Below are 19,647 nucleotides of genomic sequence, written 5' to 3' on the forward strand. Positions count from 1 at the left end.
AAAAAACAACATTGACGAAAAATAAATGAGTATGTACATTTGCTACCCTCTCTTCTTTCGTTCCCCGAGGATACCTACTAAAAGCTTCTCCGCCTTTGATCGCTCCTTCTCCGTCACTTCAATTCCGTCTAGCATCCGTATTCGTTGACACGCCTGCATCACCAGGCCACGATAAGCCAATCTTCCGATATACGAGTCGTTTGGTAGGCCTCGCCGGAACTTGGCGTCCAAGTCTTGCCATGCAGATTTACTGGCCGCTTTGTCTCCCTTCCGTCCGTCCTCAGAGGGTTGCAGTGCACCAGGAACATCCTTCACTAGCAATGGGAGGTACCATCCTAATGTACATGGATTCATCCTGGTACACAAGGTGCAATTGAATATATCAGTGCCTCAGAACAACATGGCGGTACTTATACGTACCTGAAATCGAGCATCTCGACTTCCGGCATTCGTTGCAGTAGGCGGATCAGAGCCTTCGTTCCTTTCAGTCTTGAACCGATCATCGTCAGTTTCTGCAGCCTTGTCAGCCCTTCCAATGGTTTGGCGTCCTCCAAAAAATTGTAATTGAGGTTTAATACTCGAACATTGGGAATCAATGATGCTAGGCTCTCGGGCATGCTAGTGAGCCGACATGCTGCAAGCTCCAGATAAACCAGATTATAGCACGATTCCGTGAGGAATCTTTTCCCACCCAGTGCAATTCCTGTATTGTAGGTGTCAGAATCAACTCTGTACTCGATATACTGTAAGTACTTCACCAGAGAGATAGAGTCGCTTTACATCTCGGGTATCCCGGGTTGAGAACTTGCTATATAATGTGTCAGCCAATAACTCCCTCATCACCCTCATAACTCACCATCCCTTTCCGCTCTGATTCCGAAGACTAAGATTTTCCAGCTTAGTGAGCCGGTCCACCTTCGTCAAACCTGTCAGCGAATTGTTATCCACGTAAAGGGTGCGAAGATTTGAGGTAAAGCTAGTATCCAGCGCACTCAAGCGGTTCCCACTAGCACGAAGTATCTTCAGCCTAGGCATGGGACTATCGAAAATGAGCATCTCTAGCGAATTGTTATCTGTTGCGAATAACAAGAAACCCGGTGAGTATCATAGTTGAATGATTGGTGACCAGAAGAAAATTATTCTACCGTTCCCGGCGGAATGAATTTAAAACAGGCAACTCGCTTTGGCGTCCTGAAGACAAACCGAACGACTCACCGACATTCAAGGCAATCAGAGATGGCAGTGAGGCCAAACCTATCAGATGATCCAAACGATTCTCGCTGATATTCAACATTTCGAGTCGCGTCCTGGTGAGCATTAGCATTAGAGGTAACGAAAGCGTGAGCTTTATGAAAGGACTGTAGGTCGACGAACCATTGATACTGGAGGATATCAATCGATCGAATTCGATTGCCCTGCACGCTGAGTTTCACGAGCCCATCCATGTGTTCCAGTCCTTCTAGGTTGCTGATTTTGTTCCAGTCGGCCTTCAACTCCCGAAGGTGTCGCAGGCAAGATAATTCTACCAAAAAGGAGTAAATAAGATATAAGCCAAACAAAAAAAAAGTTGGAAATCGCACGGCTTAATGATTCCACCTCGTTCTTGCTGATGTCCAGATTTTCAAGGTTCAACAGATGATGGTATGAGGTGAGCCCTGTCAAACTTGTGAACGGTGAATCAACGCCTCGGAAAGAGGTATATCACAGTCACCAATTTTGCTCACCTATTGCAAGCAACAGAAAGTGTCCGTACCGTACTTGGTACTCCACTGAGCCACGAAAGTAAATTCGAATTTCTGTTGACGGCGTTCTTCGTCAGGACAGCATAATTTCGTAATAGAAGGAGATAGTTACACACAATTGGAGGCAATCTAAATGCGGTAGAAACTCCTTCAGTCGAGCGACACTTTCAAGATTCTTGCCTGAGAGGTCAATAGAATGTAATTCCTCCCAGTGCGGTTCGAAGGGCTCCACGTCGGTAATGACCTGTACTAATCGATCATGTGTGATACCAAAAGAACAATCCGTCAGGAATGTCGCATTTCCTGTATCCATCTCGGAGTGTCTCTGAGACTTAGAGAATGCGCGGGGTAGCCCACTTGAGGACTGTCCTTTGAATCTAGTGGATGCTGGATTCGTCCCAAGAGGTTGAATTTCTCGGTCAGTTTTTGAAAAGGACTTTTCCGAATTGTAGTCTACCGGTACCGCAAAATTAGTATTTTAGGTTGGAAGTATGGACGACAAATGACGTGACACTTACCAGAATCCTCGAGTGCCACTAGCATGTTCGCAATGCGCCTAGACCGGACAGAGGGTACGAATCCAATCCTGCTACCCCCTGGAACGTCGTCGAATTCGGCGTTTTTGTTCAGACCGCGGATAGGTCCATCCCGTTTTCCGTCTGAAAAGCTCACAGATCGCCGATGCTTCGATTTCCTTTGCGGCGTTCGGTACCGTGCAACACTTACGTCTTTGAGTACTGACGCAGGTGTTTTCATCGCAGAACGCATGCTTGAGGGTGAGGATATCGGACGGTCAGGAGTGCCTGGAGAGCGAAATATAGCAGGTATCATTGAAGGAGCTGCTATTATCAACCCGTTCGCGTCGTCGTCTTCTTCCTTGTCATCCTGTGCCCGGCTCTGTTCATTTGTTTGTTCATCCTCTTCACATTCTGAATCATATTCAATAGGATTGAATGGTTCATGAGCAACAGTATCATTTTCCGAGTCGGAAGTCTCCGCTCCGTCATTCGTGATAAAATCTGACATGGCATGAACTAGGCGGCTATTTGGATGATCTGTTTCAAAGCTCGTCAATTCCATTTCTTCTGTGTCGTCAATTTCCGATAGTTCCTCCACAAGGGAAAGTTCACTGTGGTTCAAATCGACGTGTTCCTCTAAGGCAGCTGTAGAGTCTTCAACAGTTGGGCCAGAATCATCCTTTAGGCTTTCGATATCACCAAATGGATCTTCGCTGATTTCCTCTAGTAGGGAATGATCTTCATCGAGCGGGGCACTGCTTTTGACCCACTTCATCATGACTCTATCGAACATCATGTTTCCAAGTCTGTCTAAAGGCGGTACTTCACTTGGGGCAATTGTTCGAATGTGAGCCGGGCCAGAGTGCTTGACATAGGATGGGACGCTACTGGTAGTAAGAGTCGTTCCCGATGATGTGGTACTGGAGGACACGTATCGTTTTAGATCGTTGTCTAAGGGCAACAAGCGAGAAGATGAAGATGAGGGGGCGGAAGGAGCCATATCATGCATTGATGATTCCGAAGAAATGCGAATGTGGGGTAATTGTGGAATGTCTTGGGGCCGGCATGAAGAAATCGATATTTGGGAAAAGTGGGGAGCTAAATCATCCTCCTCCCTCCGGATAGTTGATTTGCGAAGGTTCGGGTTCAGACGGGGCTTGCTTCGTCGAGGAGATTGCCGCGGTAGATTTGGAGCAGTACTCTCAGCAGCAGTCACATATGATTCGCTATCCCCAGAGAAGATGCGTTTTGAGCCTTTCATGTCGTTCTTGATTTGGGCCATCAGTATAGCGGCCTGAAGTCGGAACTTTGTTGAAGAACGCACTCCAGCTGCCACAGGCGCGGAACTCGCAGGCGAAATTATAGGGTCTGTAAGTGTCAAATCAAGTAACAAAATTAGATAGAAGGGATATTCTACGCACCCATGTCTGATGTATCCCGTTCTTGGGCGCTAGCAACTGTGGAGATGGTTGAAAAATCGCGAGCCTGTTTAATTTGCTGCATAAGAGATCGCGATTCCCCGACATAGTCCTTTCCCAAAAGTTTCGGTCGCGGTGAGTTTCCGTTCCCTACAAAGTCGCTCTTGGGACTGAGTTTCACACGTTTCGCGCTGCGTAGATGAGAGTTGAGCGAACTGATCCCAGTGGCCTCAGAAACCCTAGACAAACCCTGGTCAAGGCTCGCAGGTGAATTTGTAGCACCAGATCCCAATGCAGGATTAATGGCAATGGAATCGACCATAGCGGATAGGTGATCTCGAGTATAAGTATCATACTGGAATTGAAATAGTCGAAGAGGAGGATCAGTAGAAGGAGGCGCGTTTGTCGTCCTAACAGTCGGATTCCCAGGCGTGCTTTCGGCTTGGGGTCGATTGTCAAGATTGAGAAAAACATCTCGAGGTGCGGAGAAGGTGAATTGGCAGCCCACGCTGGGCTTCCTGCCGTCAAAGGATACCATGTTCGGTATGTCGGTTTCCATGATTTCATCTATCTTATCTTCGCCTGGGGAACGAGGAGGTCGCTGAGGAGAGGATGGTTGCGGCGGCGAAGGAGGTTCGAACATCCTTTCAAGGGGCATCGGACTGAAAAAATCCTTGATATTGGCCTTCTTATTCCGTCCAGGGGTTTTGGGTAAAAGTGGTACGCTGGGGATGCTCTGATGAACCAAAAATGTTCCCATCGGTTCTGGACTAGATACAGGAGAGGATGTGTTGGTGATAGTGTGTATTTGGGTGGAGAGCGGCGCTGTGAAAGAAATTGAGCGAGTACCATTAAATTGGTCCTCGTCCTCGTACTCCGCTTCTGCCTCTATCCATTCATCCTCAAGTTCCTCAGTTTGCCATGCTGGACGAGATGTTCCAGACACATTGAACATAGTCGATTGAAAAGTAGTGAAATAGTTTGTGATGGCTGTTCGCCTGATGATGGTTGAGAGGATGATATTATTATGTAAAGTAAACAAGGACCCATATCTCACACGTGATCGCGTAGATCAGTCGAGCTGGGTCAAAGAAAGGTTTTGAAGTTTGAACTCATCCACACACCACATACTCAACGCCGGACAAGCTTGTTCGTGAGATAAGTCGGCATAAGCTGTCTTGTCTCGACTGCTCTAGCAATCTTCATTCAAGCTCATAGACATCCCGAGCTACCTGAGGTTGATTGTTTCTGACGGCTGATTCATCTGTCCAAAACTTCAAGTCTAGATCCAACACGACAACATCCTCTATTTCAGGAAATAGACTTTACGCTATTTTCACAAAAAATTTCCTATCAAGAACTCTTCGTATTCAAATCGGCCGTTCCTCGAGGTTCCGCGGCGATTCTACCCTCGGGACTCGGGACGCGCAAGACCTGCAATCGCAATTTTGTCATGCACAGTCTCGTTTGTACCATTCCGATGCCGCAAAGCTTCTATGAGCGACGAGAGATAGGTCATGTCTTTAATTATGTGCATATTCATCATCAAACCCAATTTTTCACCACCGATTTCTCGGCCAAGTTTAAAAGAAAACATACACACTGATGGAAATTGTATGTATAATGTGTATACACAGGACTTCATTCTTCAGCTTTTGACTGGCATAACCATTGACAATTGCACAGGAGAAACATATACATATGCGTCAAGGCTACTGCTAAAAAGAAGGCGGCACGACCAAACCCTAGTGCATGCTCGGTGCTCCCAGGCATGTATTCCAGAATCACCATGTCATTGTACATGTTCTGCCTCTATTCTTCGTTTCCCCAGAGATCCCGTTGCTGAAATTCTCAACGTTCTTCTGGCACTTTCTGTTCCTTTACTAAGCCCATCAACACTGGGCACTGACAGGAGGAGCCTTGGGTCTCTGATTAAGTATACGGACAGTGAAATCAGCTGCAGTAGACTCTAGCGCTTACAGCGAGCGTCGAATCTTTGACAGAGGCAGGCAGCCCATGTCATTCGAGCGCATCGGCGATCCTCTCTCCCGACAACGATCTACAACGATCCAAGGTCAACGCCCGGAAATCATGTTGATGATCGACAATCGACAATGCCGGAGGGGGATCTACAAAGGCTGTGCTAAGAAGGCTGTGTTAATTACTTTAACTTCCACTTAACTTCCTCATTCTTCCCGTTTTTATTTGCAGTGGATTTGATACTGGTCTTGTCGTACCCCTGCTGTCTTTGCGATGGACCTTGACAATAGATTTGATTCTTAAAGAACGCACAAGAGTCATTTTCTAGTGCTGTGACAATCCTGATTCAAGACTCAAAGTTCCTGGATAGAACCATCCTGCACTTCGTTGCAGATATCCACATTCCATCCTCGTGATCTACATGTAGCAAGGCGAGTCAAATGATAAACATAACTCAAGTGACTTGTGGAGCTCGTTATTATGGGTAGGCTTCGCATTCCTAGGTAGTGCTTGCTCGAATCAAATTGAACGAATTTCTAGCAGTGCCTGTGATGATGAGATCCCTGATTGTCTGACCAAGCTCGAACCGTCCCGGAGGGTGACAAGGGGTGACAGCGACAGCGTTCAACAGGATAATCCAAGGATAATCAAATGATGATACTGGATAATTTATCATGTCAAAAGTCCAGGGGTTGATTTTAGATGACACGACTTCAAGTTGAATGCGTATAAGTAAGTACCAGGAGGTCGGAGTCAGATCCTAGTCTATCCTAGTCTATCCTCAGTAATTGCGTTCTAATGGCGGACAATAGCTCCCCTTACCGAGGCATGTAATGGAGTTGAGAGATTGAGACCAGGGTATTGGTAAGGCCGGTAGGGTAAGCCTTTCGAAAAGCCAATTCATTGAGATCGCAAGTATACTAGAGTATACTACAGAACCAATCACATGAGAAACCACAGTCTCCCCAAAAGACTTCACAATTTATACTGCACTAATTAAGCTTGTCAAAATCATGCTTCCAAAAATGGGGATTTGTGCGGGGTAGGCACAACATTCGTCTCACATTCAAGAGAAATACCGATGCACAATATCAATAGTTGGGTCCATCGTCTCCTCAATCTGGATTATGAATTGTAAGTACTGGCTAAAATAGAGACGCACAACTTGTTACTGCAAATATTCAGATATCGAGCAGCTGAATAGGTTCTGAGAATACCAGTTCATACTACTCAATACTACGTATGTATGTATCCTTCTTGTGCGATGGGGAAGTGGATGAGCGAATAACATCATCATCGATACGGTAACTGTGCAAAAGTAATAACAAGAGCAAACGGTCAAGTGGATACACTGAAGCTTGTCCATCAGATATACTATTCTCAAGTACCTACGGCGGGTGCGTTCGAGCAGATGGGCAATTTGAAAAACAAATTCCAGAGTATCGAAATGATGTCAAGAATTATAAGAGCGATCTCGAATGAAATATCAGTCCGTATGCTTCCTGGACGCTGATAGGTAAAATCTCTGTTTCGGGAAGGCATAATTTAACATGCAACAGAAGGAAGTGAGTGGTGGCACTGAGGTCGAGCCCTGAGGTTTGATAACTCAGCGGTCCTGAAAACGGCGCACACCTTCGTGTCATAGGACTTGTTGTCATGATGTTGTTGATGGATCCCAAAAGATTTGAAAATCGAATTACTGCTAGAAGGTGTTGATCGCGTTTGAAGCCGAGGAGAGGCCTCAGAGCTTGTAGGATTTGTTGGTGAAAAGCCGCTAATCTTGTGAACCGCAGTGGTTCTAATCACGGGCGGCATGTATTCAGTTTTGATCGAATGATCCGAATCGCGCCGTTTTTTAAGATCGGAGTGAGGGTGGAAGCAGTCGACAGTAGGTGAATGTGCTGAATATCCTAAATATCGTTGCCAGGATGGAGCCAGGAAAGAGTTTCGAGTGACATACGCATCTCTGTCGACACGATCGACTGGAAGAGAAGGCTCGCTGACGTACGTTGTTGGCAGGTGAATGGTGGTCTCTCTGTGACGATTGGCTTCGAGGTCAAGGGGAGACATTTCGAAGAGAAGCTCCGAAGAGGTCGCAGAAGGGCAGCTTACACCATAGAAGATTGGAGAGGGAAACGTTGAATTGTGCCGAGAAGGAATCGCTATTGGTGCAGAGGGTTTCACGATGAAGAGAGAGGTTGGATGTAACGGAAGATAATTGCGAAGATGATCCATGATCCGTAGTGAACAAGTTCGAAATGAGCGAGATAATTATCTTTCACAAGAGTTTGAAAGAGCTAGATATCGTCGAAGATTGTGGAATTATATTTTTCCGAGTTTCTTGAGGTTTCTTGTCCCTACGCCCGAGGCTAGTTTGAGTAAACACCACGGCAGAAGTGTAAAAAGATACCGAAGTCTGTGGAAGAAGACAGAATACAGGAGGAACATACATACATAGTACAGCTGGCTCGGAGGATGCATGACGCCGATCGTCTAATTCTCGTAGGCGCTCGAGCGCTTATTTTCAATCCAGTCTCCTGCCACTGTGTCGCCTTGTGTCGAGCTACCGTATTCCTGCGGTGCTGTTAACCGGCAAGCTGTCTTGTACATAGTTCATAAAGAAATACGCGTCCATGGGCAAAACGCGTTCTTGCAGCGCTAATAATGTGCAACGACCACGTGTTCATGAGTTACTGTCACTTCTGATTCTATCATTTCCTTTCAACATTCTACACTGGTCGACTGCATCGTCTAATTTTTACAAATAACAGATGTCTAGTGATCTAAAGCTCGAGCTCACCCAGGAGCGTTCAGAAAATGTTAATGATCCCGAAGATCTGGAAGAGAATGAACTAGAAGAGCATCCAGACAAACTTGTAAATCCAGATGAAGTTGTTCAGGTAGAGGGTGCGCCGAAGAAAAAGAGGGAGAGAAAGGAAACTGCACATCTTGTTCGTGACTCGGGTAAATCACTTCTACCGTTTTCAAGGGTCCAAAAGATCATAAAAGCGGACAAGGTATGGTTCATCAACACGGTTTATCATTCAACTTGAAGCCCTTTTCGTCACAGGATATACCTATCATTGCACGAGATGCTACGTTCCTGATATCCCTTGCAGCGGAGGAGTTCATTAAACGGCTGTGTCAGGCTGGGCAAAAAGCGGCTGAAAAGGAAAGAAGAACTACCGTGCAACATAAAGATCTGGGTGAGCACCGATTACTAGAATCTATTTCCATGCTTTTCCCTACTAACAATCTCGATCCAGCTACTGTCGTTCGAAGAGCAGACGAATTCATGTTCCTTGACGGTAGTAGCTCTTCACAGAAAATTCATCTACATAGCCATGGACCTAATATTCATTTCAATTCTAGAAATTATTTCACTCAACCAACCAGAACCTCAGAAACGAGTTCCAAAAGCTCTGGCAGCCAATGGCACAGTGTTACCAGCTGGTTCTGGGCCAACGCTTCTTGACTCGTTCGTCAAGACCCCTTCTATGGGACCCGGTTCTGAGCAGTTGCAGGACGTGCAAAGCTCGGTATGATATTTGAAGACCACAGCATCCCGGTAGAGTTCTGATTTGTATTTTTATCATGTATTGTAAATTCTAGTCCAAATTCAAAATCTCAGTATCCAATCAAGGACGGACACTATGCGCGCGTCCTAATTGAAGTGGTATAATATTGACTATATATAAACCATATTGCGACAGTGTATTCTCGAAGACAATAGCTCCGTTCAAGTTCAAAGCACTGGTGCAACTTCAAATTTCATTTATTATTGAGCTTTGTTCTTCCAAATTCGGACCGTGGTCGACGAGATTGTACACAATGGCTTGGACCATGATTCAACCATATAGTTAATGATATATACAACATATACAGTCAGATTCCGGGCTGCAGCCCGTTCCCTGTCGTCCCTGTCTGTCTTAACTTTCGACGTCGTATTATAGCAAGACGTAGACATCCACACTATACGTCAGGAGGAGTGGGGCTGTTTACAGGCCAAACTTCCATGAAAGTTCCTGCGATCGGGTTTCCGAGTCCAGTAGCAGCGGCAAACGCGCTGATGTTAAAGTCATCCCTCGAAGTCTCAGGAGTAACCAATGTTTGCGAGCTGAACTCATCGGACTGCTCAAAGACCAGGAAAATATATCTGATTAAAACCATTCATTGTCATCAGCGACGGCGCACAAATTTGTAATTCCAACGTACCGGTGAGCTGTAGAGGTGAGAGGGGGATTAGGCTGCAAAAACTCGGAGATGGCAGGTGTGCTGTTGGTCAAAGCGCCATCGGCCCCAGCAGTGAAATTTCCACCGAGGAAATGACGGATTTGAGCTTCAGTGGGATTGACGGGAGTGGGCGCGTCTGGGTCAACTGCTGCCACGACGAAAGGACCTGTGCCCGCGCTGCCGGTGAGAGCAAAGGTCGGGGGACCACCAGTTTCTGGAACATGGTCAGAAAAAAAGTGGTGAGAAAACAACAACAACAGCATACGGTTCTGGTTAAGGAAATCTCCTGCTTTAAGAGTGATGCTCGGAGCTGTTCCGTTCTGTGGGAAAGTAACTTCGAGAAGGTCGGTAGGATCAAAGAAAATGCCCAGGTCGAACGGAATCTAAACGCAACCCTTTCTTTAGTGAAAAAGAAATATAAGTAGTAAAGACATACGTTAGCTGTTTCGACGGTATACTTTACCAGGTTGATATCCGTGTCCTGAGCATTCACGAGAACACAGAGAGGTAGGAGGTATGGCAAGTAAGAGAGGAGTTGCATCGTGGAACGAGTGACCATTTGCTCCTACGCCAATGTCTTTTATACCGAGGCTTCAAACAATCAATTCATGCTTGAAGATACCTTGACGCGAAGTCGAACGGTAGTTGATCTGAGAGTGTTCCCAAACAAATTTCACAGAATCTATAATTGGATGTGAAACTTTTTGCGGTTTAATGCGAAACGACTCTCTGGTAACCACTCGCAAAAGCTGCGATAGAGGGGGCTCGACGAGCATCAGTTGCGTCACCTGGCGAAGACTGGTCGAGCATGACTAGAGTTAGTTCTAATACACGACGATGAGATGCTCCAGATATTTTGGTCAAAAAATAGATCAGATATCAATTTAGTGCGGTCCCGTTGGTTGGAATATACCTGGAACTGCGTTGGTTGGTGATTTCGTGTTCAGGGATGTTATACCACTACGACCTCGTTGGCTGGTAATTCTACCTTTATTTGATGAATGAAATACTACTCCACCACGAATCACTAGTAACTTGTTACTTGCGTTTGCCCTTTCCCCGTTTTTTCGGTGTAATTATAGACTGAGGAAGCCATTCGTTGACAGGCTCAACAGATGAAGTTGTTTGTGCTTCCGTTTTGGGGGAAGAACTAACTGCGCTCGTAACATTCCCTGCTTCAGCTTTTGCAGAAGCGGCGGCTATTTCATCTGGGCTCACTTCCTCTCCTCTCCTAATGCGAGCAGCTATTTCGGGAGTGACACGGATACGGCGGACATTAGTTTGGAAACCAGGAGCTGAAAGGCTGTTTAGTACGAGGACCGAGGAAATGAGAGCACATGTACCGCCTTTTCCGATCCCATGAAGTCTAAGTCGTCGAGCCAGATACCATTTCCGGGTAAAATACGCGGAAAGGAAAATGACTGGAGGAATTCTATGAATAGTCCATGAAAGAGAGTAGCGATATGGGGGTCCTAGTCCACGTACATTACCCAGAGAAGAGACGGATAATCATCCACCGACGCCTGATCATGAGCTGCCATCGTCGTCGTGCGAAAGGCTTGAGCACAGAGAACAGAATAGGCGCCCAACGCGTTACCTCTTCTTCACTCTACCTGAACTAGAAATGAACCTTCAGGGATCTCCCGCAAATCATGGACTTAATGAGATCGACTCTCAGATCCAGGCCTCTGCTCTTAAAGCTGCAAGAAACTCCATGTTACTACCATCCGACATTCATTTTCACCGAACAATGGATGCCGAATTCTCTAAGGATCTTGATATCTTCTCCTCCAGGATTCTCTCTGTTGCCAATCAAGTTCTAGCTCTTATGGGGACGGCTGATATATCAACCAAAGGTCAAAGTAAATTGGAGACTGAAGATGATGTCGTCGACAATTTCCACTCTATTGTTGTGGACACCATGGACAGGATGATGGAAAAAACAGTGCGTAATATCCCGTATCAAGTTGAAAAATCTTACACGTCGTGGCATTAGGATATGAGCTTAGATGAACACCTTGGCCGAAATAAAGCCCCGGCCATAGCCATCAACGCGAATTCGAATGCGACCGTCGTTAAAAGTGTACTCTTTCTCCCTCTTTCCGAACGAGGCTTTGTCTCATTGAAATGTTAAAGAAACCATCAACTAGGAAGCCGAAGGGTGCTCTGGATCCAGCAATCCAACATGCTTCTCAGCTGCCCAAACCACAGCTAAATTTCAAGAGACATGTACTCAACAACGATGTTCCTTGGTATCCTACTCTTTCACACAAATACAACGCTCAGGTTCCCCTTGGTTACAACTTCTATGAACCTGATTCACAGCTGGAAACGAATAGTCTTATGTACGTCTTATGCATGGCCGACCTTCAAGAAATATTTTAGTTTACCTCTTGTTCAGCAAACTTCACCCTTACCGTTATGAAATTAGTCACATATCTTACCCTCCTCGAACGTTCCAATCATCTCAGCCCATACCTCCAACGCCGTTCGAGTCCACTACGTTCAGTTGGGTATCGAATGTCACTGCACTCGAAAGTATGTTGGAGAGCCTTCGCAAGGCAACTGAAATTGCTGTAGATCTAGAGCATCATAGCTATAGATCTTATTTCGGATTTCTGTGTCTCATGCAGATCAGTACACGGCAGCAGGATTGGATAGTGGACCTCTTAGTGTTGAGGGAAGAGGTAGGAGTACTCAATGAAGTTTTCACAGACCCAAAAATTACTAAAGTGCGTATCATTTGTTCTATCACTTCTTAGACGCCTTCTAAAGCTTGTCATTGTCTCCTAGGTTCTTCACGGCGCTGAAAGTGACATTGTTTGGCTTCAACAAGATTTCAATTTATATATAGTAAATCTATTCGATACGTTTCATGCTTCAAAATTACTGGGCTTCCCGCGTCATGGTCTGGCAAATTTGTTGGAGATGTATTGCGACTTTTCTCCCGATAAACGATATCAGTTAGCAGATTGGCGCATTAGGTGAGTTCTGGAGGGAGATGTAAACGTAATCTCACAATTTTCGCTAGGCCGTTGCCTCTGGAGATGTTGGACTACGCTCGCTCGGACACGCATTTCCTGCTTTACATTTATGACAATTTACGAAATGCTCTTCTGGATAGAGCTGTGTCACCGAGTGAAGATAACTTGGAAATAGAAGGAACTAGCTATCCTCAAGCTCAGGCCTTGTTACGACAAGTGCTCGCCAAGTCTGAGGTTACTGCCTCGCGTGTCTACGAAAAAGAATGTTATGACATGGAACGGGGTGGCGGTGGAAATGGATGGGATACGCTGGCGAAGAAATGGAACAAAATTCATCTATACGTGAACTCACCGTCAAGCAAGCAGAAAGATATCTACAGAAGTATACATATGTGGCGCGATGAAGTAGCTCGAGAAGAGGATGAAAGTGTTAGGCATGTCTCAATTTCACTGGTTCGGAATATCAATGAAACTTTTGAACTCAGATATATCCTTCCCAACCATTATCTTATCCAACTAGCTGAGCACCCGCCGGCTGACATGGCGGCAATGTTGAAGATCTTCCACTTTGTACCTCCTGTATTGAAGAGGAGAGCAAAGGAGTTATTGAATATTATCCGAGAGGTCATTGAAAGATATGATACCTCTGGTGAAGCAAAGTCTTTACAAGATGTAGTCGTCCTAGAAGCACCTCCGGATGCGATGGTAGTTGAGCAACAATCTTCACCGATCCCAACAGAAAGTCTGTGGACATTGGGTAAGTGGTGCGCAATTCATCGGTATGCAAGACTTGACTGACACTGCTACTCATATCTTGAGGTCCATCTATCACCCATCTTTACGCGTCCTCCACGTTATTTCCTTCGGCGAAACCAAAAGCCCTTATGCAGTTGGCAAATGGAAACAATAGCGTCATTTCCACTGCCCAAAGTGCTTTGTTTGGGCAGGCGCTCTCACCTAGCAATACCGAGACGGTCAGTCATCCCTTATCCTGCCTTTCCACGTATTGATAGTGACTATAGACAACCGCATTACCTATTAACCGGTTCGCTGAGGTCATAACACGGATACACAGCACTCTAGTCATTGCACCGAGTGTACTGAAAGTAATTGAAAGTTCTTCGGCATCCAGTCAATATCGGCTAATCCACTTCATCAAGGCATCTAGTGTCTTAGTTAAACATGAAACGAAAAAAACGACTCCGGCACATGAGCTCAATTTGGAACAATCTATCTCTCTGGATGCTGAAGACGAGGGATCCTTACGTTCTACTGTTCAAGCGGAAATCCCTTTCATTCCTTCTGCACAACGAACGAACAACGCAAATACAACTGTCCTCGTCGAAGATACTATCGTAGTAGTGGGCCAAGCGAGGCAAAAGAAACGGAAGCGTGTCAAGATTATTCCCAATCCCGGCGAGAATAACCCGAAAGGGGGCGGGGGCGACACGGTACCGTTCGATTTCGCTTCTGCTCCAAATATCCTGGATGCTGCTCCTTCCACTGAACAATCATCAATTCCGCGGAAGAAGGTAAAACAGGCAAAGGGTATGGTGCATCATTGCCTATACTACTTGAAACTGAATTCTCTTACAACTTCTCCAGGTCGCAGCTCGCTCTATGGCGAATTTCCTGCCCCTCCTAGGGCATACAGCGAGGTCAAAAGTGGAAACAAATCCCACACCTTCAAATAAGACCCTTCTAGACGAATGAATATACGTACAGTAGTAACATGTAAGTAGGTCGTCTGAGAAGCGTTTCATTTGATTAAAACCAATAGTTAGCCTGATACCAGCCTGCTACCTCGCCTTACCTTGCGCTCGTCCATAGGGTAAGTACCACCCCGGTGCACCTAATAATAAGTTCACTTTTGTGTGATTTTCGGACCTTTCGGACCGCTGAAAACGAGCTCAAAATACGTCGAGTATAAAAAGGCTCGCTGCAAGCAAAACATGACTCCACTTCCGATAAAGCCGCTGACCGCTCACCTCGAATTCTGTGCGAAGACTTGCCATGAAACCAGATCTTTCGCGCCCCACTACGGACTCTAATTCCAATTCCGAATCGAACTTGAACGACGACGCCGCTACGGTCGTTCACGAACCGCTCACACCCGATATCGAGCATATGCCTGTTGTCGACGACCCAAGGCAATGGTCGAATTTTCGCAAGGTATTTTTTCCCCACAAGGGTTTTTTGGAATTTTTACTTATTGTCGTTCAGAATTTTATCCTACTACAGGTTGCCTTCGGGTCCATGATCGCTGGATTAGCAGGTAACATACAGAATCGTAAGTTCGATGAACTTAGGGGGAAAGACTTCTTTCTGAAAATCCTTGGTTTTAGCTGCAATTAATGAGATGGAAGTTGATTTACCGGCTACTGCCTCTCAAATTAGTTTAAGTCTGTCGCTGTTTATACTCTTGCAAGGCGTTGTACCGCTGGTGCGTATTGAATCCTACATCTATATCCGTACTTATCGACATGTCCCGTTGTAGATTTGGGGTATGTCCTAATACGAAATCGAAGTCAACAATATTTTCATTCATTTGGCTTGCAGCTTCAATCAGCGAAGTCAAAGGACGCAGGGTATGTCTCCGTCAGGAATGATGAATTTTCCAAACAAAATCAATCTAGCAATCAACAGTTTGTCTACATCGTGTCCATGGCTATCTTTACTGTAGGGTCTGTGGTAGTTGCCACTAGTAAGAGCATAGGACTGTAAGTTTTACATTTTCAGTCGACTTTTCCGGTAGCTTAATCACCATTGTTCTATAGATTGATTGGTTTTCGTTGCTTTCAAGCCGCTGGGTCTGTTCCTAACGCTTCCAAGACTGAAATCACGATCTAAATTTCTCGTAGCTCCAGCGCAGTTATGTCCATCGGTGCAGCCACTTTAGCAGACATCTATGATCCTGTAGAACGAGGAACGAAAGTGAGCGGAATATTATTGCGCATTCCTTCGCTAAAATAATGATCATGTCGAGATGGGAATCTACTATATTGCCCCTCTCCTTGGCCCTTCTCTGGGTTCAATTTTGGGTGGAGGCTTGACAACCGCATTTACCTGGCGTGGCCCGTTTTATTTTCTCGCCATTATGGGTGGAGTTGTCTTCATGTCGTTTCTACTTTTTTTCAGAGATACTTTTCGTCACGAACGTAGCCACACTTATCAGAGTGTTTTGAAAGCGAGATTGAAAGGAGCCGGGACAAAAAAGAACGTTGGTGTCGAGAATATCGATGCTGATAACGCTGCTCAGGATATCGAGAAACAAGAAGTCTCGTCAAAGCCCGTTGTCGCTCCAGAAGTAAAGCTTGGATTGGTGGATGTGAACCCCTTCAGACCCATGGCGTTTATCCTCCGTCGTAAATATAATCTGTTCATGCTTACTGCATCTGGTACGGACTGTGAACCCCATTATATTTTTGTTTTATGGTCTCACCGTTATTTAGGTCTTTACTTTTCCTTTGCGTTTGTTGTAGTATACACAACCTCTCGAACCCTAGGTACCTACTATCTCTATGATCCCATGAAAATCGGTCTCGTTCTCCTTGCTTATGGGATAGGTCCGTTTACATTTCCTGTCGTGGGCCTTATCTCTTTCTGATCACCTTTTGCAGGAACTGTTGGTGGAAGTATCGTTGGGGGCCGTTGGTCTGACTATCAACTATCGAAGTTGAAGATCAAGAACGAGGGGAAAAGCACACCTGAGGTAATGTCTGTACATCGTTTATGCTCTTCTCATCATCGTCAACGCGAAATCTAGATGCGTTTAAGATGTACACTACATGGGTTAGTGATTTTCCCTCTTTGCGTAGTTGGATACGCCTGGGTGCTCCAAAAGCGGGTGAACGTCGCAGGTGTTAGTGTCATGTTATTTGCTTGTGGTTTCGCCTCTATGTAAGCTTTACTTGAACGTTTCAGACATTTTCGCTTAGAATCATTCCTAGTTTCGTATACACTAGCACGTTGGCGTACATTGTAGATTCTAATGTTGGACGTTCCTCATCGGCGGTAGCTTTAAACAGCTGCTTTCGAGGAACGTTTGCATTCATATTTGAAGAGATTGCGGTTCCTATGCAGGTCAGTTAAGATTCCGATTTGCATTGTCAGGCAGTGCTTTCTTCTTGAATGTTTTTTTTGATTCTATGTAGGACGGTTTGGGAGATGGTGAGTATGTTTATCGGATACATATTTGATTAAGCCTGATGCTGTCTCTAACCAGGATGGATGTATACCATTATCGCCTTCATTATGGCAATTAGTGGTGCGTTGATTGTAATCGTGATGCTCAATGGTTCTCGATGGAGGCGTGAAGCAGAAGAAAGCGAGGCAGCAGAGCCTCCTAAGATGGTACCACTGGACTGAGACTTGATTTCAAAATTATGATAGAGTAGGTTTTAATGTGGCGAGCTCAACCCAGATGAGAAAGGTAAACAGGGTATGATAGATCATAGAGTATAAGTAGATGCCAATTCACTGCGGGGATCGATCCGTTTCCTCGTCGAGAAAAGGCTGGGTTTAAAGGGAGGTTTGGTACATAAACACCACAATTTCCGAACAGAGAAATTTTCAAACAATCCTTCCATAAACGGAAGCATTCTATAGAGCTAATATTGGGAGAATATTGTAAATCACATCCACTTCACATTAACGGGTTTTTTCTTATTATCCTCGTGTAGAACATTCTTATTTGTATCGCGCTAAATATTGAGACTTTATTAAAACTATCCTATCAGAGTGAATCGTGACGAAATCCAGATGCTATTTTCAATAATTGCCCAATACTTTCACCAGGGAAAATTAAAATATCATATAAGTTACTGCCTCGTGAAAACGGTGAGGATCTTCATCGTAACCTCAGAGAGGTTATGCGTACCCGATATCGGAACGTCTAAACGTCCAGAAGTCGCCGAGGTCGGAACGTCAAAATGTCGGTACGTCGCTGATGTCGAGAGGTCGGAACGCGTGGCAACGATGATGTCGGGGATGTTGGTATACATGACGTGTCGGGCGTCGTCTGGAGACAGCGAAGAACATGATATATTATCTATTTAAGAATGTACAAGCATAGGGCTTGAGGATCTTGAAGTGCTTGAGGACCTTGAGGACCTTCGAGTGGCTTGAGTATTTTTGTGTCCATTATGTTGAGGACTTGTTTCACCGATTCTTCACGTCTACATGATTATTGAGTAACTATTGAGTATTCACTCATTAGCACCAAAGGACACAAACACGCATCTTTTAGTCTGTATATTGTATACAAAGCCTAGGAGTTCAGAGACTGCTTCCAATTTCAAGATTGACAACTATAAGACAGAAGTATTGATGTGTTATGATCTACTTTAACTATTGGAATGTCAGCTAACATTATGAAAAAGTGAACAATCGCGTACCTTCACGAGACAGCGGCCCTCAAAAGGATAGGATAAACAATTGTGCTCCAGACGACATGCCAGTCGCCGGAGAAAACAAACTTCTCGATATGCGTACGTCGGCCTGTATGTTGTACATGTAGCGCTGTGAACTGAGGACAAAATTCGGATACGTACAACATCGGCAATAGGTTCGCGGGCGGTCAAGACACTCCATTTCGAGTAAAAGATGCGCCAGTGCCTCTACAGCCCGATGAGAGATATAAAAAACAAAAGGCAAGAAACTCACCGGCTCTCCGTCTGTTCGCGACCCGGATAGGCAAAAGCCATGTTCTCCATGGGCAAGGACAACTCCTATTCCACTCCTCCTGACGACGAACGAAGTTGTTCGTCAAGCCCACCTTCCATTCATCATCATCGACGTAAGCATAAAGATAACCCTGCCCATCTGCATCTGAAATCCCCCGCATCGCTCGCATGTCATAGCGCCGCCGTAGATCTTCGGAAGATCGACGCATGAGTACCGGTTGGAAAGGAGGAATGGGAGACGTCAATGTTGATATCTGAGTGGTAGTGAGAGATCTTGGTGAGCGCCGCAAGCAGACGCGTTAGAACGAGGCGGAAAGCGAGGACTATCGGAGACGGATTGAAGAGATCCTAGCGTCGGGCGTGAAGAAAAAGCGCCGCCACTAACAAACGGTTTGTAACCGGAAGTTCCCTCGTTGTGATACCCTGTAGACAAGCGGAAGCGCGTGAACAGGCGATGACGGTGTGTGCAGTGATAATGGATGCTCTGGCAGGACACAGGTTTGTTATGCAAATCAGGAAGTATGAAAAATTGTGTGTGAGCAGCCAGTGACGATAAGGATGAGGTTCAGCAAGTGGGGGAAATTGGGACCTATTCTAAAGCAGTGCTATGCCGATGGGATCAGATAGAGGCAGACTTTCGACGACATCACCAACGATCTCGTGAAGGACGAGGGTGATTGTCCTTTGAATGAATTTGCGTCTCATAAGACGTCTGAATACTCATTATGGGCACGGGTCAGATTGGAGTAAGAATGAACATCATGTTCATGAGGGAGCAGGAAAGAGACATAGATTGCGAATACATAAAGTTAAAAGAAGTCAAAGCAACCTCTCCCAGCTTAAAAAGGAGACCATATGACGGTATTACTTCTAGGAAATTTTCGTTTTGAGTGAATCCTTGATATGGAAGTTAGAATGCAACGGATGATCATTGAATAGTCAACAACGCACGTTTCTCGCATAAAAATGACCGATAGCACTCTCATTCTGTGTCTATAGAATGACTGCCAACAAGTAAACAAACGATTCAACGTTGAGAGCATGGGCTCAAGCCCGGTGTTCACTTCTCCTCACGCTTTACGTATGGG

At 45.4% G+C, this 19,647-nt stretch overlaps 8 protein-coding genes across 8 annotated transcripts; 3 read left to right on the forward strand and 5 right to left on the reverse strand.

Annotated features, from left to right (window-relative positions):
* Window positions 1-42: 42 nt before the first annotated feature.
* Window positions 43-4,633, reverse strand: C8R40DRAFT_1043017 (uncharacterized protein; the record flags this gene model as incomplete). Its single annotated transcript, XM_046224136.1, has 11 exons — window positions 43-355; window positions 421-703; window positions 759-808; window positions 857-1,073; window positions 1,216-1,307; window positions 1,375-1,522; window positions 1,581-1,663; window positions 1,725-1,796; window positions 1,859-2,195; window positions 2,255-3,628; window positions 3,682-4,633. 11 exons carry the CDS (start codon window positions 4,631-4,633, stop codon window positions 43-45), a joined length of 3,921 nt encoding a protein of 1,306 aa, XP_046087103.1.
* Window positions 4,634-7,114: 2,481 nt separating this feature from the next.
* On the reverse strand, window positions 7,115-8,111 carry C8R40DRAFT_146374 (uncharacterized protein). The gene has a single exon (XM_046234164.1). It carries the CDS (start codon window positions 7,891-7,893, stop codon window positions 7,204-7,206), a length of 690 nt encoding a protein of 229 aa, XP_046087104.1. The 5' UTR covers window positions 7,894-8,111; the 3' UTR covers window positions 7,115-7,203.
* Window positions 8,112-8,429: 318 nt separating this feature from the next.
* Window positions 8,430-9,203, forward strand: C8R40DRAFT_1043331 (uncharacterized protein; the record flags this gene model as incomplete). The annotated part of the gene is made up of 4 exons (XM_046224156.1): window positions 8,430-8,675; window positions 8,729-8,864; window positions 8,925-8,966; window positions 9,031-9,203. 4 exons carry the CDS (start codon window positions 8,430-8,432, stop codon window positions 9,201-9,203), a joined length of 597 nt encoding a protein of 198 aa, XP_046087105.1.
* Window positions 9,204-9,269: 66 nt separating this feature from the next.
* C8R40DRAFT_1100535 (phosphatidylethanolamine-binding protein) lies at window positions 9,270-10,738 on the reverse strand. The gene is made up of 5 exons (XM_046227901.1): window positions 10,514-10,738; window positions 10,328-10,456; window positions 10,157-10,274; window positions 9,874-10,105; window positions 9,270-9,814 (listed from the first exon to the last, which is right to left on the reverse strand). The coding sequence occupies exons 2-5, from the start codon at window positions 10,448-10,450 to the stop codon at window positions 9,631-9,633; spliced, it is 657 nt and encodes a 218-aa protein (XP_046087106.1). The 5' UTR covers window positions 10,451-10,456; window positions 10,514-10,738; the 3' UTR covers window positions 9,270-9,630.
* Window positions 10,436-11,471, reverse strand: C8R40DRAFT_1100536 (uncharacterized protein). Its single transcript, XM_046227902.1, has 4 exons — window positions 11,377-11,471; window positions 10,938-11,323; window positions 10,805-10,879; window positions 10,436-10,738 (listed from the first exon to the last, which is right to left on the reverse strand). The coding sequence occupies exons 1-4, from the start codon at window positions 11,430-11,432 to the stop codon at window positions 10,716-10,718; spliced, it is 540 nt and encodes a 179-aa protein (XP_046087107.1). The 5' UTR covers window positions 11,433-11,471; the 3' UTR covers window positions 10,436-10,715.
* C8R40DRAFT_1100539 (uncharacterized protein) lies at window positions 11,472-14,695 on the forward strand. Its single transcript, XM_046227903.1, has 10 exons — window positions 11,472-11,836; window positions 11,888-11,974; window positions 12,028-12,236; window positions 12,293-12,623; window positions 12,685-12,875; window positions 12,923-13,309; window positions 13,361-13,632; window positions 13,695-13,849; window positions 13,898-14,423; window positions 14,481-14,695. Exons 1-10 carry the CDS (start codon window positions 11,516-11,518, stop codon window positions 14,567-14,569), a joined length of 2,568 nt encoding a protein of 855 aa, XP_046087108.1. The 5' UTR covers window positions 11,472-11,515; the 3' UTR covers window positions 14,570-14,695.
* A 109-nt stretch (window positions 14,696-14,804) lies between these two features.
* C8R40DRAFT_1100542 (major facilitator superfamily domain-containing protein) lies at window positions 14,805-17,362 on the forward strand. The gene is made up of 15 exons (XM_046227904.1): window positions 14,805-15,047; window positions 15,099-15,165; window positions 15,221-15,318; window positions 15,373-15,379; window positions 15,435-15,463; window positions 15,522-15,595; window positions 15,653-15,685; window positions 15,737-15,809; window positions 15,862-16,273; window positions 16,328-16,441; window positions 16,496-16,587; window positions 16,642-16,775; window positions 16,826-16,958; window positions 17,030-17,045; window positions 17,101-17,362. The coding sequence occupies exons 1-15, from the start codon at window positions 14,889-14,891 to the stop codon at window positions 17,241-17,243; spliced, it is 1,584 nt and encodes a 527-aa protein (XP_046087109.1). The 5' UTR covers window positions 14,805-14,888; the 3' UTR covers window positions 17,244-17,362.
* A 333-nt stretch (window positions 17,363-17,695) lies between these two features.
* On the reverse strand, window positions 17,696-18,768 carry C8R40DRAFT_1068832 (uncharacterized protein; the record flags this gene model as incomplete). The annotated part of the gene is made up of 6 exons (XM_046226039.1): window positions 17,696-17,895; window positions 17,979-18,052; window positions 18,087-18,184; window positions 18,272-18,402; window positions 18,428-18,493; window positions 18,540-18,768. 6 exons carry the CDS (start codon window positions 18,766-18,768, stop codon window positions 17,696-17,698), a joined length of 798 nt encoding a protein of 265 aa, XP_046087110.1.
* Window positions 18,769-19,647: the final 879 nt, after the last annotated feature.

The sequence above is a fragment of the Lentinula edodes genome (assembly GCF_021015755.1).
Source record: "Lentinula edodes strain Le(Bin) 0899 ss11 chromosome Unknown C8R40scaffold_14, whole genome shotgun sequence".
Classification (NCBI taxonomy): domain Eukaryota; kingdom Fungi; phylum Basidiomycota; class Agaricomycetes; order Agaricales; family Omphalotaceae; genus Lentinula; species Lentinula edodes.

Coding starts and splice junctions, on each gene's coding strand:
- C8R40DRAFT_1100535 (XM_046227901.1), bottom strand. CDS start 10,450: ATGGTCACTCGTTCCACGATGCAACTCCTCTCTTACTTGCCATACCTC. Junction 10,275..10,327: donor ATACCGTCGAAACAGCTAAC/GTATGTCTTTAC, acceptor GGTTGCGTTTAG/ATTCCGTTCGACCTGGGCAT. Junction 9,815..9,873: donor CTCACCTCTACAGCTCACCG/GTACGTTGGAAT, acceptor GGTTTTAATCAG/ATATATTTTCCTGGTCTTTG.
- C8R40DRAFT_1100542 (XM_046227904.1), top strand. CDS start 14,889: ATGAAACCAGATCTTTCGCGCCCCACTACGGACTCTAATTCCAATTCC. Junction 15,166..15,220: donor AGCAGGTAACATACAGAATC/GTAAGTTCGATG, acceptor CCTTGGTTTTAG/CTGCAATTAATGAGATGGAA. Junction 16,274..16,327: donor GTTCATGCTTACTGCATCTG/GTACGGACTGTG, acceptor ACCGTTATTTAG/GTCTTTACTTTTCCTTTGCG.
- C8R40DRAFT_1100536 (XM_046227902.1), bottom strand. CDS start 11,432: ATGGCAGCTCATGATCAGGCGTCGGTGGATGATTATCCGTCTCTTCTC. Junction 11,324..11,376: donor CCGTCTCTTCTCTGGGTAAT/GTACGTGGACTA, acceptor GACTATTCATAG/AATTCCTCCAGTCATTTTCC. Junction 10,880..10,937: donor AAAACGGGGAAAGGGCAAAC/GCAAGTAACAAG, acceptor CATCAAATAAAG/GTAGAATTACCAGCCAACGA.
- C8R40DRAFT_146374 (XM_046234164.1), bottom strand. CDS start 7,893: ATGGATCATCTTCGCAATTATCTTCCGTTACATCCAACCTCTCTCTTC.
- C8R40DRAFT_1100539 (XM_046227903.1), top strand. CDS start 11,516: ATGAACCTTCAGGGATCTCCCGCAAATCATGGACTTAATGAGATCGAC. Junction 11,975..12,027: donor ATGCGACCGTCGTTAAAAGT/GTACTCTTTCTC, acceptor GAAATGTTAAAG/AAACCATCAACTAGGAAGCC. Junction 12,876..12,922: donor TTAGCAGATTGGCGCATTAG/GTGAGTTCTGGA, acceptor AATTTTCGCTAG/GCCGTTGCCTCTGGAGATGT.